The following is a 24,741-nucleotide window of genomic DNA, read 5'->3' as shown; positions in this document are numbered from 1 at the left end:
CATGAAGTAAAGGGAACAACAAAAAAGTCACCTGTGCCCTTGTGGTCTCATGCCCATATTGCTCATCTCTCTGGAAAATGGAGGTCGAGGGCACTGAGTCTCATCAGGGAATGGTGCTCGCTGATCAACAAGTAATGGCCCAGGGAATCTTGGACCTCCCTGCATTGGTGAACCTCTCATAGTTCCAGGATACGGAGGTGGAGGACGGCCAAAAATCTCATTCTGTGGACCAGAATCTTCCTGTGACCAGTGCAGCGGTGTGCCAGGTGTGCCAGTGGCCTCTTGTAGCCCCTTCTCTTGTCTGATGGCACATTTCTGCTGCTGCTGCTTCAGGATCAGCTGTCGTAATCTCTGACGCTAATTCAAACAGAAAAGACAATTCAAACAGATCACATCAAAATAAAAGAGCACAATCTGCTGCTTAAAATGAGCCTCAAATACCTAAAGAACATCACTTCCACTCCCAGAACCAATTCTATTCCATACCTGCTTCAGTTTATCCTCCGTCTCCCCTAGTGGTGGCTGCATGGCACTCTGAGCATCAGAAGGGCTGTTTGTACAGGGAGGACCATGAGCCAGTCTTTCCCCTGGCTGTGGACATGGGGTCATAGGGGCTTGCTCAAAGGGATCATGAATCGGTGTTTGATTTGGATTATTTTGTGGCAAAGAAAAACCTTCATCTGAAATGCCTGGGTGTTTTGGGGTTTGGGAACCTGGGCCAGTTAGACGAGCAAAAGGATCCTGGATCCTGTTTGGATTCTGATGGTTAAATGGATCTGAGGGATGAACCATGGGTCCTGGCCTTGGGGTTCCAGGAGGTTGAGCATATGGGTCAGTGAGAACTGGCCTCGGTGTTCCAGGTGGCTGGTCATATGGATCTGATTTAGCTGGCCTAGGTGTTCCAGCAGCCTGACCGTACATATCTGGGTTTCTCTGACTGCCTGGAGATTTAGGATATCTCTCCACCGGTGCTGGTCTTGGGGTACCGGGCATTTGTGCATATGGATCCATAGCGTGAGATGGAGATTGTCTACGGCTAGATGGCTGTGATTGAGAAAACTGCTCCATGGGATTCGGTCGGGGGGTAGACGGCGGCACTGAGAATGGATCAGAATGTGGCCTTGGGGTACCGGGGGCTTGGACATATGAGTCATGAGGGCGTGGAGTACCAGGAGGCTGAGCGTAGGGATCAGGCATTTGCTGGGAGTAATCTGGTCTTGGCGTAGAGGGAGCCTGTGCGTACGGATCCCTTTGAGGATGCCTGCTTATGGGCATAGGCTGGGCAAAGTGGCCTGCGGACGTCTGCCGCATCATTCTGCCCTCATTGCTGAAAGCGTCTCCCACCGATGGGTGAGGAGTTAGAGGTTGATGCGCATAAGGGTCACTTTGACCCTGGGAGAAGCCATCAGGCGGTCCACGTCTCATGCCTTGCTGTCCTGTACCAAAGGCATCTTGCTGAGACTGCGCAGGAGGCATGGGGGCCTTAAAATGGGGTACAGAGCCAGATTCATTACTTCCCGGAATGGGTGTTAATAGTGGCCTTGAGTAAGGGTCAGAAAGCACCATTCGGCTGTGGGGCATCCGCTGGTAAGCTTCGGGTCTATGGTTGGGCCTGGTAAAATTGTCCCCTGACACAGTATTAGCCAGCATGTATCTACCCTGCTGTTGAAACTGTTGTTGTTCTGACACAGATCCAGGTCTAGGGGGGCCGAGGGGTTTCACAAAGGGATCTGATGGCCTGGGTGTGTCTGATGGCTTTGAATACATGTCAGCACTTGCAGATGTTGGAGAGCCAAAAGACTCGTGGGCTGGAGAAGGCCTGCCCCTTTCTTGCATGTCAGACAGTGAGCCTCTACGCGGGGTGCTCGACCCAGACGGAGGCGGGCGAGGGGTACCCACCATCTTAGTGTATGGATCCCAAGGAGACGACGGACGGGAGCTAGATGAACCAGGGGGAAACATCTGAGGGGACTGAGGCTGTGATGATGAGCCTTGTTGGTACTGGGTGTCTTGGGTGGGAGTCTTTGCCACCGACGACGGAGGGGGTGGCTGGGGCCGCAGAAAGACATCATCGGAAGATGAGCTTGAGGTTGGTGTTCCAGGAAGTTGGGGCCTCACAAAGCCATCCTTGAGCGCTGTGTGCTGTAGAGGGGACGCGTCACCTCCACTTGTGTGCTGAGGCGTAGCAGGACTTTGATTCCCACTGTTAACGCCGTCTCCACCTGACTGGGCACTGAACTGTGGCTGTTGGTGGTGTTGCTGATGCTGCTGCTGTTGTTGCTGCTGCTGCTGAAGCTGCTGCTGCTCATTTTTGACCTGCTCAAGCTTCTGAGTGGCCTCAATTTTTGCCTGCTGCTTGCTCTTTTGTCTCATTTGCTGCCATGGAAACAACAACAAAATAAAGGGAAACGAAGGGAAGACACTTCAGTTAATAAAGCCATTAGAAGGCACTGAATTTTAATTTCATGATGACATGGTGCTAAGAATGCTCTCTTTCCCTCAATCTCTAAATAAGTTTGGAGTTTTTTAAAAATGAGTTGTTAAGCCATGCAGAGAAAATGTGAATGTGTGCATAATAATATGGTGATGAGAAATTTAAAAGGCCATTATTGTGTTTCTGGCCAAGGGGAAATATCAATTTACCAACTTGTCCCTCTACAACTCCACCTACTAAATCCTTTTTGCCCCTAGTAAACTTGTCTTTATTGGTTCTTGGCAGATGGATGCCAGAACAGTGCCTCGCCTTGGGATCTTACCAGAGAATTTTTTCCACATCCTGCAGCTATAGTTGCCTGGTTGGAATGTCCAAAAAGGACGTCTTTATTTGTTGATTTTATGGCTTTGCTTTTTGGGACCTTTTCCTGCTGCTTCTTAAGGGGTCCCCACATCTGATTTAACTCTCCCTTTTCAATGCAAATTAAGAATTAGTAGACTGCACGGCAATGCCAAATGTAAAAAAAAGAAATGTCCACTCAACCATGCATTTACATAACATTCTGAACATACAGGCCATGTTCACTATACACATAATACTCATCATGCATTTCTCAGCTAACTTTGTAGAAGAAGACATTAATAAAAGTGCTTAGAAGTTTCATTCTAAGGTTTCTCAACATATTTAAACTCAAAGCAATTTCTTTTCTAGGCCGCACACGGCACAGCGCTGCAACACGGTGACCGAATTGGTGCTGATGCTGACCAGAAACAACTGAATTGTCCTGGGTCCAAGATTCAGTTGACTGAAACATGAACTTTTCTCAGTTAGGGTGTGTTTATACTTGTCAGCTTTGGTTGGATGGTCTGTTGGACGTGCGGTTTGCTAGAGTAAATGTGAACGCTGCATTTCCAACTGCAGACTGCTTTCCATCTGAGCAGGTGGGCCTCGGCCCTTTTCTAAAATTCAAAATACGAAGCAAAGGCGTCTAAACTTAACTAAGGCATCTTGCTGAGACTGCGCAGGAGGCATGGGGGCATTAAAATGGGGTACAGAGCCAGATTCATTACTTCCCGGAATGGGTGTTAATAGTGGCCTTGAGTAAGGGTCAGAAAGCACCATTCGGCTGTGGGGCATCCGCTGGTAAGCTTCGGGTCTATGGTTGGGCCTGGTAAAATTGTCCCCTGACACAGTATTAGCCAGCATGTATCTACCCTGCTGTTGAAACTGTTGTTGTTCTGACACAGATCCAGGTCTAGTGGGCCGAGGGGTTTCACAAAGGGATCTGATGGCCTAACTAACTAAGTTCAGAGTTGTGCACTGCGGGCATGGGGTCACTCCTAAATTCTAAATCTAGTACCTATCCTGCCCACTCACTCCATCAAATGACAGCCATCTACGCCATGAGTCTCTGTACAGACCGGCCTACGTTTCTGTGCTTTACCTTCTTCTGTCCGACGCTCTGGTTTAACAGGGCTGTGTCCCAAACCACACGCTACCACACTGCTACGTTGTGTTTCGACACTAGCCACCATTAGAACTGCCTTCATTAGTGTAGCTGACTCAGGTAAGTAAAGCCATGTGCAATTTGGGACGCAGCCACAGTAACGTTCAATTGTACAGCTTTAATGATCGTCGTTCTGTGATCAAATTAGCATGTGTGCATTATAAACAGCGCGGTTTAATACTGATGTCAAGATGATTTAATAAGGTTTAAGAGAAGGTTTAAGGGTCAAAATGGTAGATTTGAAGCTTTTTAACGTTTTTATCCTGCTAGTTATAGAGTGGATCACGCAGGACCTACAGACACACCTGCCTTACGCAGACCTCTACTTGCAGCTTTTTGTCATATGTGTGTAATAAGTCACAGCTTTTCCCCCTTTTGGTTCGATTGCAAATGTGTCAGCAAGAACACAAAGCAAATGTGGACTGAAATCTAACAGTGCATGATTTCCTCGCCCGGTTCGGACCAAGGGAACCCGACTACAAGTACAAACACACCCTGAATTCATGTGGTTGACACCCCATCCCAACCCAAGCCTGCACAGCACTTGATGACTTGATGAATTAGTTTGTTAGTCACAAAATAAACCAAATATGGTGAAGTCAATTGAGGTTAAGGGTGATCCAACTGATCAAATTGATCCTATTGCCAGAGCCTTGATCAGGGGTTGAGAAACCCAGCTTTGCACTGCCACAGCCTGGTCCCATTCAAAGCATTACACTAAAAAGGGAGAGGAATAAAAATGTAAAAAAAAAAAAAAAAGTCCCAGGGGTGTCAATCACCTGTCTGAACTTCCACTCTTGTTCATGCTCAGACTCCTTTTGTTTGAGCGGGTCTTTGAAGAGCAGCTCAGTGTCCATGGGGATGCTGGGATCAAAAGGGTCAGGAGTCTGCTGCTGTTGCTGTCTCTTCATAGTGTCATTAGACAGCTGAACCTTATTTATTCGAAGGGCTGCTCGGTTATCTCGAGCTTTTTGCTGGAAAGCAGACAAAAATGTAATTTCCCATAACATTCATAATCATCATATAACATAAACAATCAACGCCGTCAAACCCATCCCCTAAGACAGCGCCTAAAGGCTCTTACCACATATGGGGCTCTGTCTTGTGAACTAGCCTTTCTCCATAGTTTTGCAATTTGCTTTACCCTAGTTGACCAATCTGTGGAAGAAAGTGTGACAATCAGCCTCTGAACATCATCTGCATGCACTCAGTCGTTCTAGGAATAGCCACTCACCTGGAAACTCTTCTCTCAGGTTAGGGAAGTTGACATTGGTGTAGAGGACAGGGGCCACAGTGGCCATCTCCCCAAGAGTCTCCTCTTTCTCCCACTTCAGAGTACTCCTCTGGGCATTGGACATGGTGTCCGTTTCTGCCTCCGTTGGGGGAGCTGGAGGCATGGGGACAGGAGCACTCCAGGGACCCACCATATCACTCCCCATCTGGCCAAACTTCTTCTCCCTGTGGAAATGCATCTCAAGCTGTTAGGCTTTAAACCATATTATAAAAAAATCATCATCATATCAGCTTTTATTTTTCATTACTGCCCGAGTACTACCGCTTCTCCAAGGAGTGGCTGCATCATTGCCGAAGTGCCTTCTCTGGTTGTTAAGATCATACAAATTCAGTCTCACCTCAGGCCTTCTGGGAAAGGCATCCGGTGGATTGGAGAGAAAGTGCCAGAAACGCCAGCTCCAGGCATCATGGCATTTGGAGGAAACATAGGGTTTGCACCCATCATGCCGTTCATCACAGGCATGCGAGGGAACATGCCACCATCTCCTGGAACTAAAACCATCAAGACTTCTCAATCTCTCAAAAAGAGGAGAATGGTCAACATTTGCTTAAGGAACATACTGGGTATTAGGTGCACGGTGTTGTGTTAGAGTGTCATGTGATTTAATTAAAGAGTTGGTGTTGGATGTTGACTAGATGTTTAGGTAAGTGACGAGACTTAGGGCTCAATTTATTGGGGCTGAACAACGGCCTAAAACGGCCACTATCCTACATGTTCAGTGTAGTTCTCTTTTTTATCTATCCTTATTCATAATATATTATTTCAGTACCTTATTTATTATAACTGATACATAAAAGTATTAATTATGGATTAATCTGTTAATTAAGTGTGTTTATTTAAAATGTATCCATAATTTCAGTATTTTCTTTTTACATCATAGATTTTTTCTTTTCATGTAACTCTCTGATGTGTATGGATTGTGCTATAAAAATTGGCAGCAATTTGGCGAAGTGTCACGATACAGGGGTCACGATCCAATATATCGTGCTATATTGTGATACTGTATGCAAGACGATATTTTATGGCTTTTTAGAAATCAAATTCTAAGAAAACTTTTATTATTCTAAGAAAAATCTAATTTTTTTAGTCAAGTCAAATTTATTTGTATTTGTTGTTGTCAAAAAGCAACTTTACATAATTAGTAATTAATAAAAGACTAAAAAAACTAATAACAGTACAACACTGCCATCTAGTGGTTGGGGTTTAAACACAACACTAAATGAACCACTGTCTGCCACCGATCTGGACAAACCTGTCCTCTTCATTAAAAATCAATACTGTGTTTTTGAGAATCAATACAGTACTGTAACACTTCAATAAACATCAATTATCATAAACCGTTAATACAAATAAACATTATTTCACCCCTTCTGAGCTTCACTTTTCACATTTGCTGAGTGTTGAGTTTACATACCAAAAAAAGTCCAATAAAATGTATGAACCTTGTGTTACGCCATAAAATTAAGGTTTTTATGAGGACTTTTCTGATTGGCTGCCCTGTTTTGTGCCTCATTTACAAAGCAGAATGGGCTAAATGGGCACCAACCTGCTGTAGGCTGAATAGGCAAACATATGCAAACTAATGAATTTTGTGACTTCACAAAAACAAGCAATACTTAGACTGTGCAGAAAATACACACTCCTCAAACTCGTTTTCAAAAAGTGAGCTTTACTACGATATGAACCCTTTAAAATTTAACTCATTGCCAAGCAGTAAGTCCAGCAGCTTGTGTGTGAGTGTGTGTGTGTGTGTTGTATACTGACTTGTCTGATCTTAAGTACACCACAGTGAAGAGGTGGTTCAAAGGCATACCTGGGCCTTGGTGTGGCATTGTCATGACTGACACATTAGGGACAGGATTAGGAGGCTGTGGTATTTGAGGTGACTGACTGGTGCTTGGGCTTAGCACTGTAAACAAGTCCTCCACATCCTTCCCCTCCAGCTCTAAAAGGACAGAGGGCATCTAGTTAAGGTTCAAGGTTTGTGCATCATGTTTATTTACATGTATGGGTATCAGTTCTTCATCAACCATGAATGAATCATTTTTGAAAGGATTTGTGAGAGGGAAAGGTACAAACCTGGAATCGGGAGTTTGCTGAGAATAGCTCCTAAAATTACATACATAAACACAAAACTGGTTAGATGATCTGCTCAGGACAGAATACTCGTCTGAAAATATCAGATTAGACAGAAAAAAGCTACTAAGCTAGAGGTTATGGGTTTAGATTTAACGAGGTAAATGAGGAACACTGCTCAACTGCTAAAAATTATATATCTGTATCAACAATGTAGTGCTCAGCAAACCATGCCTCCACTGCTATGTGACGTTCTGTGGAAATCAGAAGTGATAAAATTGAAAAGCATAGAATATTTGCTGCCAGGCAGCTTGTGTCCATTGTCTTCAAGAAATTGACCTTTTTTATATAAATATACTTTATAAAATAACATTTCCTGGAGGGGAAAATGTTTTGGTTCATCAATAAACTTGCTAATCATCCATCTGAACCGTTTTGAGAAAGATCCCGATTCTCTCCTACATAGAGGATAGAGCTGTTTCTGCGGTTTCACTGAGAAAGACTGTAGTCTTTTCTGGACCTCTCTCACTGTAAGAGCTGAAAACTGGCAGCAATGGCAGCATTCCCTTATAGACACCATTCTCCTTCATAGGTCTAGCTGTACTGCTCTCCGACAGGCTGACTCACACACTAACCTGTGTAAATTTAATAAGAATAATAAAGAGGAAACAATTCCAACATTTCTAACCACCTCCACTATATGTCCAAATATTTGTGGACACCCCTTCTAATGAATGCATTCAGCTACTTTAAGTTGCACATGTGCAAATTCAGCAGCACAGCTTGTCTAGTCCCTGTACTGCCAATAGAATAGGACTCTCTGCAGGAGCAGATAAACATTATGAGCCTATTGGCTCCATGCTGCCTAATAATGCCAGGCGTGGGCTAGAGGGGTATAAAGCCCCCCAGCACTGAGCTGTGGAGCAGTGGAAGAAGAACTGTGTTCTACTTAATACTTTAGGGATGAGTTAGAGAGTTGGGGATGGAGATCATCTAATATCCTAAAAGTGGTTCAAGAAAGCACAATCGATAAACTGGTCACAAGGTCGTGGGCACCTAAGTCTCACTGATGATCCTGGAGGCCCCACCTCACAACTTACAGGACTTAAAGGATCTGCTGCTGCCGTCTGGGTGCCAGATACCACAACAGGACGCCTTCAGAGGTCTTGTGGAGATACCAGGCTTGGGCTAGAGGGGTGTAAAGCTACTGGAAACACACTGCAGGCTGCATTAACGACCTCAGAGAGGCGCTACACAGCACTTGCACAACCGAAATGAAAAGAAACCTGCGTTTATCGTGAGGTTACGATAAACCGGTGTATCAAAGTTCCATATTTCCATGATCTTATTATTTTTCATAAAACAAAATATATACATCTGGATGGAAATGCATCCTGTCACTTGGAAATGACTTGGGAATGTAAGGTAAATTGCAGTCGGCTCTTAAGAAATCTGAATTTCCTCCTTTCAGAAATTCATTACGGCTGCATGCAAGCGCCCAGTCCTTACCGTCAGACACCATCTTGTCCAGTTCAGGGCTCAGAATCACATCTAGAGGTTCTTCCTGTAGCTGCCGATGGCCCCGGGGAGGGGCAGGCTCAGGGGTGCCTGAGGGGTCGTCAGGGAGGGCCCCAATGTCCAGACCAGCTGGGGGCAAGACGGGGTATTTAGTACTCATTAGTTTCATGCTTAGACGAGCACGTCTGCTCAACACTCCAAAAAATTAATAAATAAAAAGCCAATCTGAAGGAAGAAAACGTGGAAAAAATCCCAGAGCTGTCAAACGACGGAGCCTAAAATCAGTGTTGACAAGCAATTTATTTTCTACTGTGTCTGAGAGCTCCGAAAAAAAAAAGAAAGAAAAGAAACCAGGGAGGGGAGGGGAGAGTGAGGGCCAGGCTCTGTCTACATGCTTATGTTTCTTCCACCTCTCCCTCTCCTTCTCCTTCTCCTATCTTTAACTCAATTTTCCAAGAATAACAGGAACCTAATTTGTGCTGCCTGTCCGACCAAGTGTGAAGAAACTGCAGCACCCCCCAAAATAGCCGTTCTTTCATCATCTTGTATCCTGCCATATTAGAATAAATGAGGGCTTAATCAATAAAAAAAACACACACTAGTCAACTGCAATGATTCATCATAATAAATGCTGTCATCAACATCAGAAGGAAAGAGACTGGGGTCAGGAAAACTTGGCAAGGCCATTATAATCAGTTGCTGGAAAAATAAAGAGCTTACAAAGTTTGGGGGTGGGGGTGTGGGGGGTGGGGTGTGACTACAAAGAGTAAAGAGGGTAAATATACTTGATTTTGACACCAACATTATTAAAAATGAAAGTGGAAAGAAAAATAAGGAGCTACATTCCTGCTTTTCAGACTTTGGACCCAACCCTAATCTAATTCACCCCACCTCATCCAAGAAATGACAGCCATCAGAAATCCCTGACTGCCAGAATGGGGTGAGATAGATGAAGAGGGCTGGAGACCGCTGGCCTTCGTCTTGCCCGACCCGCAGTCTTACAGCTCAAAAACATACCAATTCTATGGCATCGCTCAAAAGAACCCTTTGTAGCACCTAAGATCAAGGCCATACGTCCAACTACACAACATGTCCAAATGTTTGTGGACACCCCTTCTAAAGAATGCATTCAGCTACTTCAAGTTGCACCCGTTGCTGATACAGATGTGCAAATGCACACACCCAGCTTGTCGAGACTCTGTGGAGAAGTACTGCCAATAGAAGAGGACTCTCTGCAGGAGCAGATGAACAGGTACCCACTGGCACCATGCTGCCTAATAATGCCAGGAGTGGGCTATAAAGGGATATAACACCCCCCCCCACCACCACCCCCCAGCATCTGGAATGATGGATGGTGGAGCTCCATCCAGTACTTTGGAAGAGTTGGGGAGTTGGGGATGTTGAGGTGGGAGTGGCTATCATCCAACATCCTGACCTCACTGACACTCTTCTCGCCGAACGCAATCAAATTCTCTCAGCAATGCTCCCAAAGTCTTCTTCCCTAGACAGTAGAGACTGAGGACGCCGTCCCTCAGCTAAGTTAGGTCTCATCTTGGTTGGTACCACTTACCAGATCTCCCTAAATCACCCTGGCGTGTCAAGGGGAGGTGCCGTCAACCCGAACACCAGTCTAATGCGAATTAGTTCAACTCGGCTCGGCTTAGACCAGCATGCAACTCCCGAGCAGTTAGTGTGCGATCAGACAGAAGGAAGCCAGGGAAGACGGGAAGAGAGAGCATGTGTGTGTATAAGGAGGAGGAAAGGGTGGGAGAACAGAAGCAGAGGCATGCAGAGAGGAACAGGAGGTCTAGAGGAACCACTGGCAAGAGAGAGTAAGAGAGAAAGGGGGACAGCTCTACTCCTACAGTCACAACTGCTCTATCACCGCTTCAGCGCTTACCAAACGGAGAGGGGGAGCTGTCCACCTGGAAAGGGCATAAATCAAGACCTACGGGAACCCAAACCAGATAAAACAAAACCAAAGCATTACAAATCAGAAAAGCAAACCCAAAGTGAAGCACTGCAAAGCAAAACTAAGCAATAAAAAATATGCACAGCATGCGTCAATAAACCAAAGAGGACATGACAATGAGGCAACGGGAGAGGAGATACAAGGATGTTGCCATGAGAATGGTGCTGACCTGTCCAGCAGAGGAGTGGGTTAGCTAGAGCATTTGCAGAAAGTCGGGAGAGTTTTAGCTGGGGGGGGACTAAACTCAAGAGTGGGGTTGGTGGGTTCTACCTGAATCTGGGCCTGGCTTGACTAGGTCATCCGACAGCATTCCCAGGAGATCGTCGTCTGACTGTAGAACCAGCTCGGCTAAGGGGTCCTCTGCACTGGCTGAAGATTGAGAACATAGGGGGGGTTCTGAGCCTATTAGCATCTTAATAGCTTAACTGGAAAAGACTTTGAAGGTGCCAGAAAAACATACTTGACTTAAAAATGTGAATTAAAAATAAAGAAATGCGTGACAAACAGATCAAGAAGGCTTAAAAAAATAATAGACAAACCCAATAATTGAACACTTTAGTTAGGGTCAGATAACAAAAGGACAAAAGGTTCCACCTTATGTTAGACGGCTCTAATAACTATTTATAAGTTAATAATGTATATAACAATGTAGCTACTGGTGATGTATTTGCTGTAACAGATGGATTACAGTACTACAGCTTGTGTAATTATGCACGTGTATAAACCTTAGTTCAGACGCAATCAATTTCTCCAGTGTCCTCCAATAGCTGCATCAGCATGTTCTCTATTACGTGGCTTGTGATCACTGCATTTATATGAAAAACTGCTGCTTTTGATGGTACAGCTAATTACACACATCAAAACTGAAGCAGGTACACGTGTGTATGTGTGCATAAGCTGTACTACTGTAATGCAAGTGTAATGCTGCGTGCACACCCCACGCACCTGTTTTAAAGGAACAGCACTAACCCGAGGGGCCCCGAGTGGAAACAGGCGACCACTATGGCCCGGGGGGTTGGGAGTCCTGAACCCTGAGCCATACTACACTTTGCCATCAGCAGCCGGAGTCAGAGAGAGCACAGTTGGCCGTGCTCGATCTGGGTGTGTAGATGGCGCTCACACCCCTCATCACTCTTTAAGCGATGCTGATCGGCACAGGCGTCGGTCAGCTGGTGCAGTTAGACTGCCTAGTGATGCTGCATCAGTGGCAGTTTGAATAGAGGCGTTGGCAGGCTTTCCGACGTATCAGAGGAGGCATGAGGGAAGTGTCAGGAAGTGCCAGGGGAAGCTTCAAACGGGTGGCTTTGAGGGAATGTGAAAATGTGGGATAGGTGGGTTCCAAGTGGGCCTGGGCTCTGAGGGGGCTCATACATACGTTTTTACTGGCACCCAGTTGGGCTTCCCTTCTGGACCCCATCATTACAGCCCAACTTAATTTCACATGGGTCCTATCTAGGCCCCCTTATGCAGTGTACAACCCAGATGGGGCTCCTGATATCCATCACTGACCCTACCAGGCATCCATATGTGGAGCCAATGTGGAACCCTAAGACCAACCTCCCTGGTTCTCAGATGGGCTACCCATACAGGCCCATCAAGGACATGTTAGCTGGGCTGTTTCCTGATTGGTAGCAGTCACCGCCAGTAGTCACTGCTCATTTGCAGAAAGCTGAGTAGAGCTGAATTCACTGAATTTGCCTATTCCGCTGAATGGCCCAGACAGTCGCTGACCCTCAACTCTGCAAATGAACGACTTCCGGACGCTGCGTTGCTTTTGCCGCTTGCTGTGTGCACGCACTGTAACCGTGACAACGCTAGTAGTTACATTGTTATTACACGGTTGGTTATGTGTAGCTACACAAGTTATTCTAGAGACAGTCAATATAAAGTGGGACCAAAAAAAAAAAAAAAATTCAAAATCATATCAAAATAAATAAATAAATAAATAAAGATGGAATAAAAGCCAGAGAAAACGCTGGAGCAAATCAAAAAAGACAATCCGCCGAGCACAGACATGAGTTTAGTTAAAGGATAGCTTCAACCCTTTTGTGTCTATGGGAAAAGAAAACCTCCAAGGACAAACAAGTGGCCCTGAAAGCCTGCAAATGGCTTAGTGATTGCTCCCCCAATGAACGCTAGCAAGGCCTCAAAACCTCAGCACTTTGATTGCTGGGCTTCTACCCTCTCAGAGCGGCCAGACGGGGAATTCAGGAAGGAGGACAAGAGCTGGTAAATTGGGTTTTAAGTGCAGTTCAGGCCCAGGCTAGCGCCGGGGGCTTGGAACACGAGGGCCGGGCCGTGGGTCTGGTTTTAAATGAGGGATGACAGGACTGAGGATGAGGAGACAGAGTGGAGAATGAGGCGGCTGAAACGAGCCTCTTCTGCCTTTGAGAGCGCACTTGTAAAGATCAAGGTGGACAGAAAAAGAGAAGAGGGGAGAGAGAGAGAGAGAGAGAGAGACAAAAAAAAAAGCATCTGGACCCGTTCATACACGTAAGGTCCATTTTTCCCTGCCAAAAACCATGAAGACAGACATGCCCTCGTGCAGTCTGCTGGAGCCCAGTGTGTGTTTTGGCGTTATGCTACACTGTGTGAGATGGTGGAGAGACATATGAACTGATAAAGTGCATTATCCCTCCCTGCAGACTTCCCTTGAACCCGTGGCAGGAAAATGTGACTTGACGTGGCGGCACTCGGGGGAAAGGCTGCATTCCTCCCCAAAACAAGCGACGGGATGCACAGCTCTACAGCCGAGCGTGCATCAGGGAGACCGAGACACAGACGCACACTTATAGAAAGAGAATGGTGATCGTGTGAACGTACGCAGTCTCCCAGCTTTGCTGACGATGGGCGTGGCAGCAGCACTGAGCAGAGGGTCAGAGGAGGGGTCGAGGAAGCTGCTGGTGGAGCTGTGGGGTTTGCTGTGAGCTGCCTCGTCATCTGCTGGTGCGGTCTCCAACGGTGGCCTTTTCTGCTTACTCTTATCCAACAGCTCCCTTCCAAAGAACGCCTCCTGCATCACACCAACACACACACACACATTCCAGCTTCAGTCTCCACATGTCGACACAGTGTTTGGAGAGTCCGTTTTTTAATAATAGGGGACCTTAATTACAAAAAAGGTCCTTAACCGCAATCCCTCCAAGGACCAGGCCTCTTCCAACGACCCCCAGCCACAACGCTGGCCTAATGACACCAGCACTAGATATTCCTGCACCAACCCCCATGCGCACACGTGCACGCTCTTTAAAGAAACCTTCTAGCGCACACCGAGGAGTAAGAGCGCCAGTCTCGCATGTGCTCCCTGGCTAAGTAACTTTGTAGCACTTCGCCATATCTAACAGCTCCAAACTATCAATCTGACTACTCCCCGCTGCGCTGAAACATTAAAAGCCTAATGCGCTGGGATTTAAATAATTGATTAAAGTCATGTCTCTGGTGAGGACCTTTAAGTTTAATTTGAGGCTTGCAGAACAAGAAAAGCCCAAAGTGACAGCTGGTGCACTTAATGCATGGCTGGCTCGCCAGCGCTGAGCACGAGGATCCTTTAGAAGGCAGCAGTGCGGAGTCCCTGCACAGGCTCGGCAGGCTCGGCAGGCTCGCGCACCACCGCAGACGGGGAGGAAATCTGCTCACGTTAATGCCAAGCCAAAGACCTGCTCCGCGGGGACACCTTGTAGTTTTATGAACGCAGTGATGAATAGCTTATGCTTGTGTATAAAGGTCTGCTACCTTCTTGCACACTAAGTAGGACGGCGGGACAACCGCTGCGGTTATTCCCTGATCAACCTCTTAAACTGCTGGGTTATTACTGAGCTATTCATCTTAGGACTGAGAATTTAGCAGCTGCTATAAAACCACGCTGTAACTGCTGTTAAACGATCTGATTTACGTGGGACAAGAGAATGACAGACTGATGTAGACCCAGCATATTCACAGTGTGGTCCAGAAGTATTTGGACAGTGGTGATATTTGGAAATACTGCATTACAGCAATTTTTGAGTCTCTCCATGATCACAGGCTCAAAGGTAACTGGACAAACTTACAATTACAAACAGCCACCAAGTGCCCTTCACTGCTTTTCCAGGCCTGTACCGCAGCTGCCTTCAGATACTGCTGATTTTTGTGGGTCTTTCTTCCAGGGTCTTTGACTACGGTAAGTGCAAACCTGCTCAGTTAGGTTTATTTACCTGAGCAGGATCCACCTATATCCTGTCGTCTTCACCTATGTGGGCTGTGTTTCCCTATACCTATGCCCATTGCTGGGTGCGTAGAGGGGTGTGTGTTTTATGCCTGTGTGTTGTCAGTTCGGTGGGTCACCTTTCACAGTGAAAAATGAATAAACAGACAGATTGATTAGGTTTGACTAAACCGCTGATATTAAATTATTACTACCAGCAGCACCAACTTCAAGCACAGAACTAGACTAATTAGACTAATTGTAATTCTCCAAATTTATGCAACAGTGATATCATCACCAACAGACATAATCGTCCTCATGCGCTCCTGCCCTCATTTTTTATTGTCTTTTCTACTTCCACTGTTTAACAGGTGACGACAGCCCACCTTAACTTCCTGTAATTGTCCCGAACAAAGTCTAAACCGACCCACCCCAAAAAAAGAGGTCTTCATACTGCAAACCAACCCGATCATGGCTCAGTTTAATCCAGACAGAGACCACCTCTCTAGGTCAGACCAGAATTTGTGGTCCGAAACACCTTTAAAATCTGCGATTATGGTTTGGACCAACTGAAAAGTCTGGATTAAGGTCTTGATAAAGTTAGACAGGTGTAAAAGCTCCCTTGATCTGTATCTAGTAAATGAACCCATGCTGCAGTATATCTTAATTAGCCGCCATAATCTAGCTTTGTTTATTTAAATGAACCTTTTGAATGGACACCGGCATTCAGAAATAATCAGGTCATCCAACCAGACAACGCAAGACTTTGCCAAGTTGGTTGGTGTAGTGGATAACACCACCACCACTACCACCACCTTAGACTGGAATTGAATTCCAGAGCTGTGAAAGCACATAACTCCAATGTATAGCAACCAATGCAAGTCCTTGGGCAAGACTCCTAACTCTACATTCTCCTACCTGTGTAACGCTGATGAGAAGAGCTTCAGCCAAATGGCGTAAATATCGGTGTAAGCTCATTCAGTGAACTTTAGGCACATTTTAAGAGCAGCGGGATTTTCTGCAGTATATCATCAGTACTGCTCCAATACTGAACAACAAAGGGAGCCTAATTTGTCTCATTTCATTGAATTTAAGGAAGCGTGGTCTGATAGCACTGTTAATCGTAGCATCACATGCTTGTTTCCGTCCGTTACGACTTATCAGATGTCAGAAATAAATAAATAAATATGACAGTGTGCAATATTTCTGAAGTATTGTGAGTATCGCTGAAGCTAAAGAACCTGGAGATAAGATGGAAAGGCCTCCTCTAGTTTGGTCTTCTTCTTCCTGTATCTCTTTTTGACTTTCTCCAAGGGTTCAGTCACAGGGGGCGTCTCCTCTACAGGGGTGTCCGGCTCGTTCCAGCCTGGGAAACAAAAGAGAGAGAGAGTGTGTGAATTAAAACTTCCTCGACTAAACAAACCAACACCAAAAGACCTAAATATAAATGAATTTACCACCATATGCTACGGACCACATGGACGGTCCCAAAGCTGAGGAGATTTGAACAGCTTTGAGTGTTCATTTGTTTTCCTGCATGTTTGTCCATATCTATAGACTTATTTATATAGAAAGCACATATGTCAGTCTATTAGAGATTACCCAACACCTCCACACAGTAGAAGATCCATCATATTAGCTACGTTAGCCGTGTAGCTCCTTTAACTGCTAGTGGTTAAGGTGAAAACTGTGCAAAATCTGATTTCCCATAAAACCCCTGTTTAAATTAATGAGATGATCATCATAGAGTAAGCCAGGAGTGTCCAAGAACCTAAAGTATGTGCAGTTCAACCTGGACTCAGAACCACCCTACCTTCCTCTTTCCCCAGGGGGTTCTCTGTGAGCGACCCAGTAGAATCCTTCCTGCACAGGGATCGCTTTGCCTTGCCTTGGCCAGTCTTGCTCCTCTGGCGAACCATAAACCCACCGATACCTGTGGATAGAAAAGGGAAAATGGGGACCCCAAAGACCCCAAATATGAGTTGATAAGCATGGAGTTGAGGAACTCCACATCTGGGTGATGGATGCAGTCAGGGATTAATAATGTGGGACACTGACAGTGAAATTCTGAGATTAATCTCCATTATTCAGGATGACGCATGAGCTGCAGGCCAGCGGCCTGGGTGATTCATCTTGGCTCTCCGCTATGCTCTCCACTCCAGGAACCATTTCAGGTGAACCTATTTCGGGAACGCAGGATGGGCCATGCCGATGGGCCCCCCTTCCCTGACCCTCCATCCTCCCGCCTCTTAAACACTCTTACAAAGCATCTCTTGGCCACATTAGAGAAACTCCAGCTGATTTATGGAGAGGAAAATGAAGATATGCCTGCTGTGCCTCCAGAATATCCATAAGAGCACATATAGGGAATTCAGTCTGGCAGAGACTCTGAAAGCAACTCTGGGACTATAAAAAGCACCTGCTAGAATTCTTCTAATTAAAATAGCTGGCAATGGATTTGCCCTTTGGTTGTTCTCGGGCTGTGATCTGATGAAAACTGCCTGAAGCGCCAAACCGCCATCGTCAACAAACCGCCATCTACAGTACACCATACTCACGCATCCCAGTAAACACTCACTATTGCTCAACAGGCAACTATATTAGCCTCTTTTGGCCAGACCACTACTTTCAACATGAGCTCTCTTCACAGACAGCCCCCCAATTCACAATCCAGACATGCTCCTGACCCACAGTACTGGTATTCCCTATATACAGAGGACCTACAGCCGTCCATGGTTTCCATTCAACTCAAAGCCAAAATGTCTTCTTCCCTCAGCACTAAACTTAGTGTCGGATTTTAGCCTTTATTTAGCCTCGTTTCCATATTCTCCTGAAGCAGCCGCTGAATTCAGCCTCGAAATGCTTCTGCTAGTGGGCGGAGTTTATGCAAATTCTGAGGGTGTTAAGACGTTAAGATGTAACAGTTTGGGGGGGTTTGGAATTGGCACGTTTTACAGCTGTTTTAGGTTCTGCTGGAGGTTCTTCTGAGGGAGGAACAGCCGTGTTTGAGGTTCACGGTTTGCCACTTCCATCTACTGAGCTCTCCTTATTCAACCATGACCAGACCAGACCAACACAGTCTGGCATTCTAGGGCTCCTAAATGCAAACTGGTTCGCAATTCAGACAAATCTGATGACTTTTGCAAGACCCTATATTTCTACACACACATTCCTCAGTGTAAAATGTCAAATCGGGAAGTAGGCTGGCTGAGTGAGTGAGTGAGTGCAGGAACCGCGCTGCACCTCATCCTGGAAACAATTTATGTTCACACACGATAATGGAGATCCCTCTGGGGAGAAAAATTAACACTGCAATTTTAGCCAGAACTGCTCGACAGCGGAAGATAAGACACACACAGACAAGCGCAGAATCCACGGCACTCTTAAAGAGGGCTTATATCACTATAGGTATTTAAAAAAATAAAATAAAATAAATAAAAAAAAGTGAGGAGATTACTTCCCCAGCTCAGAGCCAATGTTCCTTTCAGCAGCAGGAGCTCTAAAGAGCAGAGCACTGTGGGATGCTATTTAGGGTCCGGAGTGTGCAGCCGCACTATTTCACACTCCAGCGGAGCTGTCCTTTCAGATAAGTGCACCTCTACTTCCCTTCCTTCCTCTCCCGTCCTCCCTCCCTCCATTTCTCTCTGAACACAAACTCCTTCCTTCTCCAGCTTCTCCCTCCATCTCCACCTCCCCCTCCATTTACCTCATTTCCTTCCTCATCAGTCTAACTTTCCTTTCCCTCGTTCTCTCAATCTCATTCCTCTCTCTCTCTTTCTCTCCCCATTCCCACATTTATCTTACCTTGCCCACCTTGCTCGCTCTCTTTTCACTCCACCTACCTCTCTCTACCCATCTCTCTTTCCTTCATCCACCAAGACTTCCCATTTCTCCCTCCCCAACTGTCCACCTCCCTTTATCCAGCTTTTTCCTTCCTACAACTTTTCCTCTCCATCTCTTGGTGACTCGCTACACCCATTTTCCTCCTTTTTGTACTTTGTGTTCGTTGGATTTCCCCCCTTTTTCTCCCCAAGGAGGGTAAGGATTTAGCAGGTATTTTACAATACATGCAAAGCCAGCCAGGAAAGCTCCGGGCCCCCCGACTCCAGCACACCAGCTAACAGACGCCTACGCCGGCCAATTGCACGGCCAATTGTGCTCTCCCTGACTCCAGACGCTGACGGCAAAGCTGCATGGCTTGGGATTCGAACTTGTGACCCCTGGGTCATAGTGGTTAATGCATTAGGCCACTGAGACCCTCAGAGGCCGCTCATCCCACCATCATCCGTCTTGCCTGCCTCTTTTTTCCACTCTGTATTTATTGTTATTCTCTCCATACACACATTTTTCTAACTTTGCCAATGTCTCTCGCTCTTTACTTTACTTCCCCCTACCTCTCTCTATCTCCATCTTTTTCTTCCTTTTCCTCTCGCTCCTTTTCTTCCCACTCTTACAAATCTCTCTCGCTCTCTTCCCTTTTCCCTACATATCTCTATCCTTCCATGTTGTCCTCTCTCTCTCTCTCTCTCTCTCTCTCTCTCTCATTTCCCACTTCCCCCCATACATTTCTCTCCCTTCTTCTCTCCCCCTTATCTCCTTCTTCCTGGTCTCTCTCTACACATCCTTGCTTTTTCTCTCTCCACCCACATGCAACTTCCTACACCTCTTACTTTCTCTCAGTCTTTTCCTACTTTGCTACACCCTTCATAATTTTCCCCACCTGCATCTCCTTCCCATTCCCTCTATACAGCTCCTCTCCTTCTCCCTCTATACTCACATAGTAATACTAGTCTTTCTCTCACTGTCCATTTCCCCACATTTTGATCTCCAACTCCAGTAGTTCCAGTAGTACATGGGGCGCATTTCAACCCCACACTATGCCAACCACATCCCTGGACGCAAAAAAATAATGGCTTAACTGACGCAAAGCAGCTGCGGTCCTTTACTCATTGGCCTCACCTGACTTCACCTCCACAAAAGCTGGGGGAGCCTGCATGCCACCAAGCTCAGCTGACGAGGTCCGATTGATCCATGGACCCCAAGCCCCCAAATTCAACCATCTAGTCTAACACCAGGCGAAGAATCGAAAATCCTGGACGAGCCCCCACCCACTCCAGCACTTAGCCTCCACCACTGTATCTGTCTCTCTCTCCTCACCTGGTCTGTAGGGCTTCCTTTTCCTCTTCTTCAACCCATCAACGCTTTCAGCCCCCTTCATCTCTTCATCAACGGGCTCTCGCTCAGGGCTCGAGTCAGACTTCACGTCACAGTCCATCAGATCCCCCTCTACAACACAGACACACACACACACACATTATTACACTTCAAACACTTCACACTTTAAGAACCACGACTGTTCTAAGCCCTGCTGGAGAGTCCAGCCGTCGGGGCCACAGCGCTCCAGAGCATATCCTGCTTCTGCAAATTCAACACAGTGGTTTAGATCATGACCAAGCCCTCTTTGACCTTTGAGACCTTGATGCCAAATCACTCTAAACACTCTCATATGAAGTGAATAACTATTATCTGTAACAATGAGGCACATGAAGGTCTGGGATGTCTCTCAAGGTCAACATGCTGGATGGGCAGGCGATAACATCTGGGTGACTTGAACAAGGGTATAATCTGTTATGGGCAAGGAGCATCTCTGAAACGGCATAGCTTGCGATGGCTCCTGGTCAGCAGTGACGAGTACCTCCGGACAATGGTCGAAATAGGAGAGTTGGGCTCCCAAGACTCCCAAGTCAGGCTTTATCCCTTCATCCCTCAGAGGCTCAAGTCAGAGAAATGCTAAATGATACTTAAGGGGAAAAATGTGTCAAACTTTTGCTTCCCTACAAAATAAGCTGACCACTGTCCACCAACAGCCTACAATCGACAGAAGAAGGTGGCCTGTCCAACGAGTCCCAATGTCTCACGTGAAATAAGAAATCTGCAAAAGAAGGCAGGGTGTAGTCCAACTCGTGACTGTGTCGGTCCAGTCTGGGAGTGTGAGGGTTAAAGTGCTTCTTGCCCCCTGCCTGCCCTGCTGCAGCTGGGGCCTGATGGATGGGCCAGTCATTAATTCAGTTAGATCAGGCCGGCCTCTCATCACCGCGACGCCAAGGCAGATACAATTTGCTGACTGCTGTTTTCAAAGCCTTTCTTCACTCTCCAAGTCAAATTCATTACACAGCTAGAACCTCCCCACCCCCATCCCCACCCCATCCCATCCACCTCTCCACTTCACTCTCACTCATTCACCCTCTCCACCCACCTTCACTCTCGCCTTCGTGCTCTGTCTACCATTCAAACTGCACTTCCTACCCTTTCCTCCTTTCAACAGGCGTGTTCCACTGTCCACTGTGTGATGGGGCGGACAGTAGGTACTGGGGGCCAGTTGTCTGGCGGTCTGGCAGAGACATGCTGTCCTGTTATTTAGGATAAATAAGCCCCCTGGACAAAAGACTGCTCCCCTTGCGTGTTTGAGATGGTAGTATCCTCAGGCTCATATGGATGACGCTGCATGAGGACGAAGGGGCTATAAATACCTGCGGGGTGTGCCACGGGATTCATAGATTGGAGTGGAGGTGGTACAGTGCAGGGAAGGTCCAAATGTAGGTGTCCAAATGTTTGTGGACACCGCTTCTAATGAACGCATCTGATTAAAGTCCAGCGTTAAGCTTTTTGGAAATGCCCCCTGGCCAATACAGCGTGTGAGACTGGACTTGGCAGGACTGCGAGAGAGCTATTTTTTCCAGTACCTAAGAAGAAATGGCCTAAAACACCATTGTCTTGGTGATGGTGTCTGAATACAGCCGAAATCCACTTCATCCAAAACAAAACCTCAAAGGTTATTTCATTAGATTGCATAAGCGCCAGGAGCAGTTGGATAGTGCACACTGATCTTCACATCAATGGAAGCAGCATTTCAATATTCCTCAAAGACATTGAGCTGAAACAGATAAAACACACACCTCCACACACACACTCACACACACTCCACTGTTGTCGCTCATGTCTTCCTCCGTGGGGAACTGCAACTCCCGGTGCTGTCCCTCTTTCTCTTCCAGACACAAGAGTGGCTTCTATTCATATTGGAGGATGGAGTGATATACACTACATATATACTCACTGAGAACATGAACATGAGGAAGACCTGTACACCTAAACTGCACAACAAAGACCTAATCAGCCAATCACATGGCAGCAGCGCAATCCATCAAATCAGGCAGATACGGCTCAGCAGCTTCAAGTAATATAGCTGCAGTGCTGAGGAACAGGCTCACCAACACTGCACTGAAGCTGAAGACTGAAGAAACGTAGCCTGATGCTACGCTCTGATGAATCTGGATTTCTGCTGAGGCTCACAGAAGATGGTCGGGTCAGAATTTGGTGCCAGCAGCATGAATACATGAACCCAACCTGCCTCAAGTCAACAGTTCAGGCCAGTGGCTGTGGTGAAGGTTCTCTTGGCAAGCGTTGCACCTGTTAATATCCATCAATCATCTCTTGAAGGACACAAACGATTAAGAGTATGCCTGCTGACCATGACCATCCCCTCCAGGACCTTCCTCTCCAGGACCTTCCTCTCCAGGACCATCCCTTCCAGGACCATCCCTTCCAGGACCATCCCTTCATGACCATCCCTTCATGACCATCCCTTCATGACCATCCCTTCATGACCATCCCTTCATGACCCATCTTCTAAAGTAAAAGTTGACTCAAACAGGGAGTCAAGTGTTCTTTATGGGTTCTTCCCAGTTCTTCACCAGATCTGAATCCAACAGAACATTTTTGGTATGGGTAGAGAAGGAGAATCACAGAATGAAGGTTCTCCAGAAAAATCTGCAGAACTAGAATCTCAAAGGAATTGAGAAACTGAGGCCATGCTGTGAGCAAAAGGAGGTCCTCCCTATTATTACTATTGTGTTCCTAATAAATTGCTCAGTTCGTGCATGCATTTTTTTTTGTTCAAATACCTTTAAAAACTCAGTATTATGGTTGGTTCTGTAGTTTAGTTCTGGTTTTCATTGCTTTTCACTACACGTCCTGACAATGCCCAAAAATAAACCAACACAGCGTACCTCTGCTGTCCTCCAGGTCCCCCTCGCGGGACAGTTCAGACTGTGGATCAGGTGGGGTCTGCAGCACTGCCACACTGTTTTGGTTGATGATTTTGAGCTTGAGTTTGGGTTTGGGCCGCCGCCGCCGTACTGAGGGCACAGAGAGGCTCTGCAGCTGGCACAGTCCTGACTCGGTCAAACACACACCATCCTGAGTGTACGTCTTCTGGAGGTCTGAGAGGGAGGAAAGACACACGGTAGATCACTACTCACATTAGCTAATCAAAAAAAAAAAAAAAAAAAAGACCCTCCTATTGGGGCAGTAGTGAGCCGGTACCAGCTCTGACTGAAATCCTGGATAGACGGCTCTAAATCCTGATATTTACAGTGTTCCACTTTTTATAGGTGGTACTATTTTGATCTAATAATCTTGAAGGAACAGAGTTTACTGGTTGAGGAACGGCACATTAGAAAAGCTTCAGAGCTGAAATAATAAAAATGGCCACAGTGCAGAAACACGAGCAGGTAGGGAAGCAGAATCTGACTCAGCTTCAGCAAACAGCTTTAACTGCTGGTTAAATCCACATTTCAGAGCCGTGAAAAAACACCGGTTTAGAAACAGGACGAGCTTCTGCAGCAGATTTCACATTCAGGATCTCGTCTCTGTGTAAAAATACTAAACTTCAGTGTTTCCTTTAAACAAGCTGCTGAAACTCAACTACTGGCTCCAGAACCCAAAAAACCCCCCCAAAAAAACACTGAGACAAAAAGTGCTAAAAGTTCATTAAATAATTAATAATAACTAATTATGACTGGATTTACTGGTTCTTTCAACATTAGGTTTCATCATAAAATCTGCCAACAAGAACAAAAGTAGGCGTCAGTGAGCTTCATGGTATGGGTGCTCACTATTGCCGATACCGATACTGTGCGTAAGTGCCAGTGTCAGCACTGATACTGATACAGTACGAGTTTCGGTGCAGTATTACTCTAAACCGAGGGTCAAATCACTGTAAAACCACGCGAGTGACTCTGTTTAAAACTTCTCAGTTCCTTATATGATTCATATTAATAGTGTTCAGCAGAGTTACGGTGAAAAACAGCACGGTTCAACTGCTTCTCAACCAATCGGCTTGCTTGGCTGGAACTAACTGCGTTTTCAAACGTAGTGTCTGAAAGGTCCCTTGGCCGTCCCCTAGTCAGTTCACTGTGTAGTAAATGCTATACAGTGAGAATAATGAAGGAGTTCTCGAGTGAACCATTCCGAACGCAGCTGTAGAAACAGTGTAAAGAAGGCAGAAACCATTAAAACGGTCGTGAAGGTGGTTGAAATCATAAAAACTGACTGACTGAAGACGTTAAAACAGACGTTAAGATGGTTAAAGTCATTAAAACAGCAGGAAAGAAGGCAGAAACCATATGAAACAGGTGTAAAGAAAGCCTGACATCATAAAAGCAGCCGTAAAGGTGACTGAAACCAACAGCCATCATTAAAATGCTTTCTTACAGGTTCACATAAAAAATATATAAATAAAGAAAGAAATAAAAATTGGCAATACATAAAAGCAACAGCTCACTTACCGTATTCCTTAATTTTCGACACAATCTGCGCTACTATCGGGGGCTCACTGGTGTCCATGAGCTTTGCGCTGGAGCCAGCTGGACCAGGGAGGAAAAAATAACAAAAAAGCAATAATCAGGATCATCAGTAGACC

The 24,741-nt window shown here is 46.0% G+C and overlaps 1 protein-coding gene across 9 annotated transcripts in view; it reads right to left on the bottom strand.

The window, feature by feature from the left end:
- Positions 1–24,741, bottom strand: part of kmt2ca (lysine (K)-specific methyltransferase 2Ca) — a 197,845-nt gene that overhangs the window by 27,249 nt on the left and 145,855 nt on the right. For 5 of the 9 annotated variants that reach the window (XM_072679281.1, XM_072679283.1, XM_072679285.1 and 2 more), the window contains 18 exons: positions 24,608–24,685; positions 23,048–23,260; positions 20,139–20,267; positions 16,795–16,914; positions 16,223–16,347; positions 13,625–13,814; positions 11,072–11,170; positions 10,730–10,777; positions 8,821–8,958; positions 7,315–7,344; positions 7,049–7,180; positions 5,573–5,726; positions 5,176–5,399; positions 5,026–5,099; positions 4,721–4,915; positions 2,757–2,903; positions 487–2,376; positions 32–357 (listed from right to left, as the gene is read on the bottom strand). In XM_072679281.1, coding sequence (XP_072535382.1) covers positions 32–357; positions 487–2,376; positions 2,757–2,903; positions 4,721–4,915; positions 5,026–5,099; positions 5,176–5,399; positions 5,573–5,726; positions 7,049–7,180; positions 7,315–7,344; positions 8,821–8,958; positions 10,730–10,777; positions 11,072–11,170; positions 13,625–13,814; positions 16,223–16,347; positions 16,795–16,914; positions 20,139–20,267; positions 23,048–23,260; positions 24,608–24,685 — 4,312 coding nt within the window. The remainder of the gene's footprint in view (positions 1–31; positions 358–486; positions 2,377–2,756; positions 2,904–4,720; positions 4,916–5,025; positions 5,100–5,175; positions 5,400–5,572; positions 5,727–7,048; positions 7,181–7,314; positions 7,345–8,820; positions 8,959–10,729; positions 10,778–11,071; positions 11,171–13,624; positions 13,815–16,222; positions 16,348–16,794; positions 16,915–20,138; positions 20,268–23,047; positions 23,261–24,607; positions 24,686–24,741) is intronic. The other 4 variants (XM_072679288.1, XM_072679284.1, XM_072679290.1 and 1 more) reach the window with 4 other exon arrangements.

The sequence above is a fragment of the Salminus brasiliensis genome, chromosome 5 (assembly GCF_030463535.1).
Source record: "Salminus brasiliensis chromosome 5, fSalBra1.hap2, whole genome shotgun sequence".
Classification (NCBI taxonomy): Eukaryota; Metazoa; Chordata; class Actinopteri; order Characiformes; family Bryconidae; genus Salminus; species Salminus brasiliensis.
This window is presented reverse-complemented; position numbering and strand designations above follow the sequence as displayed.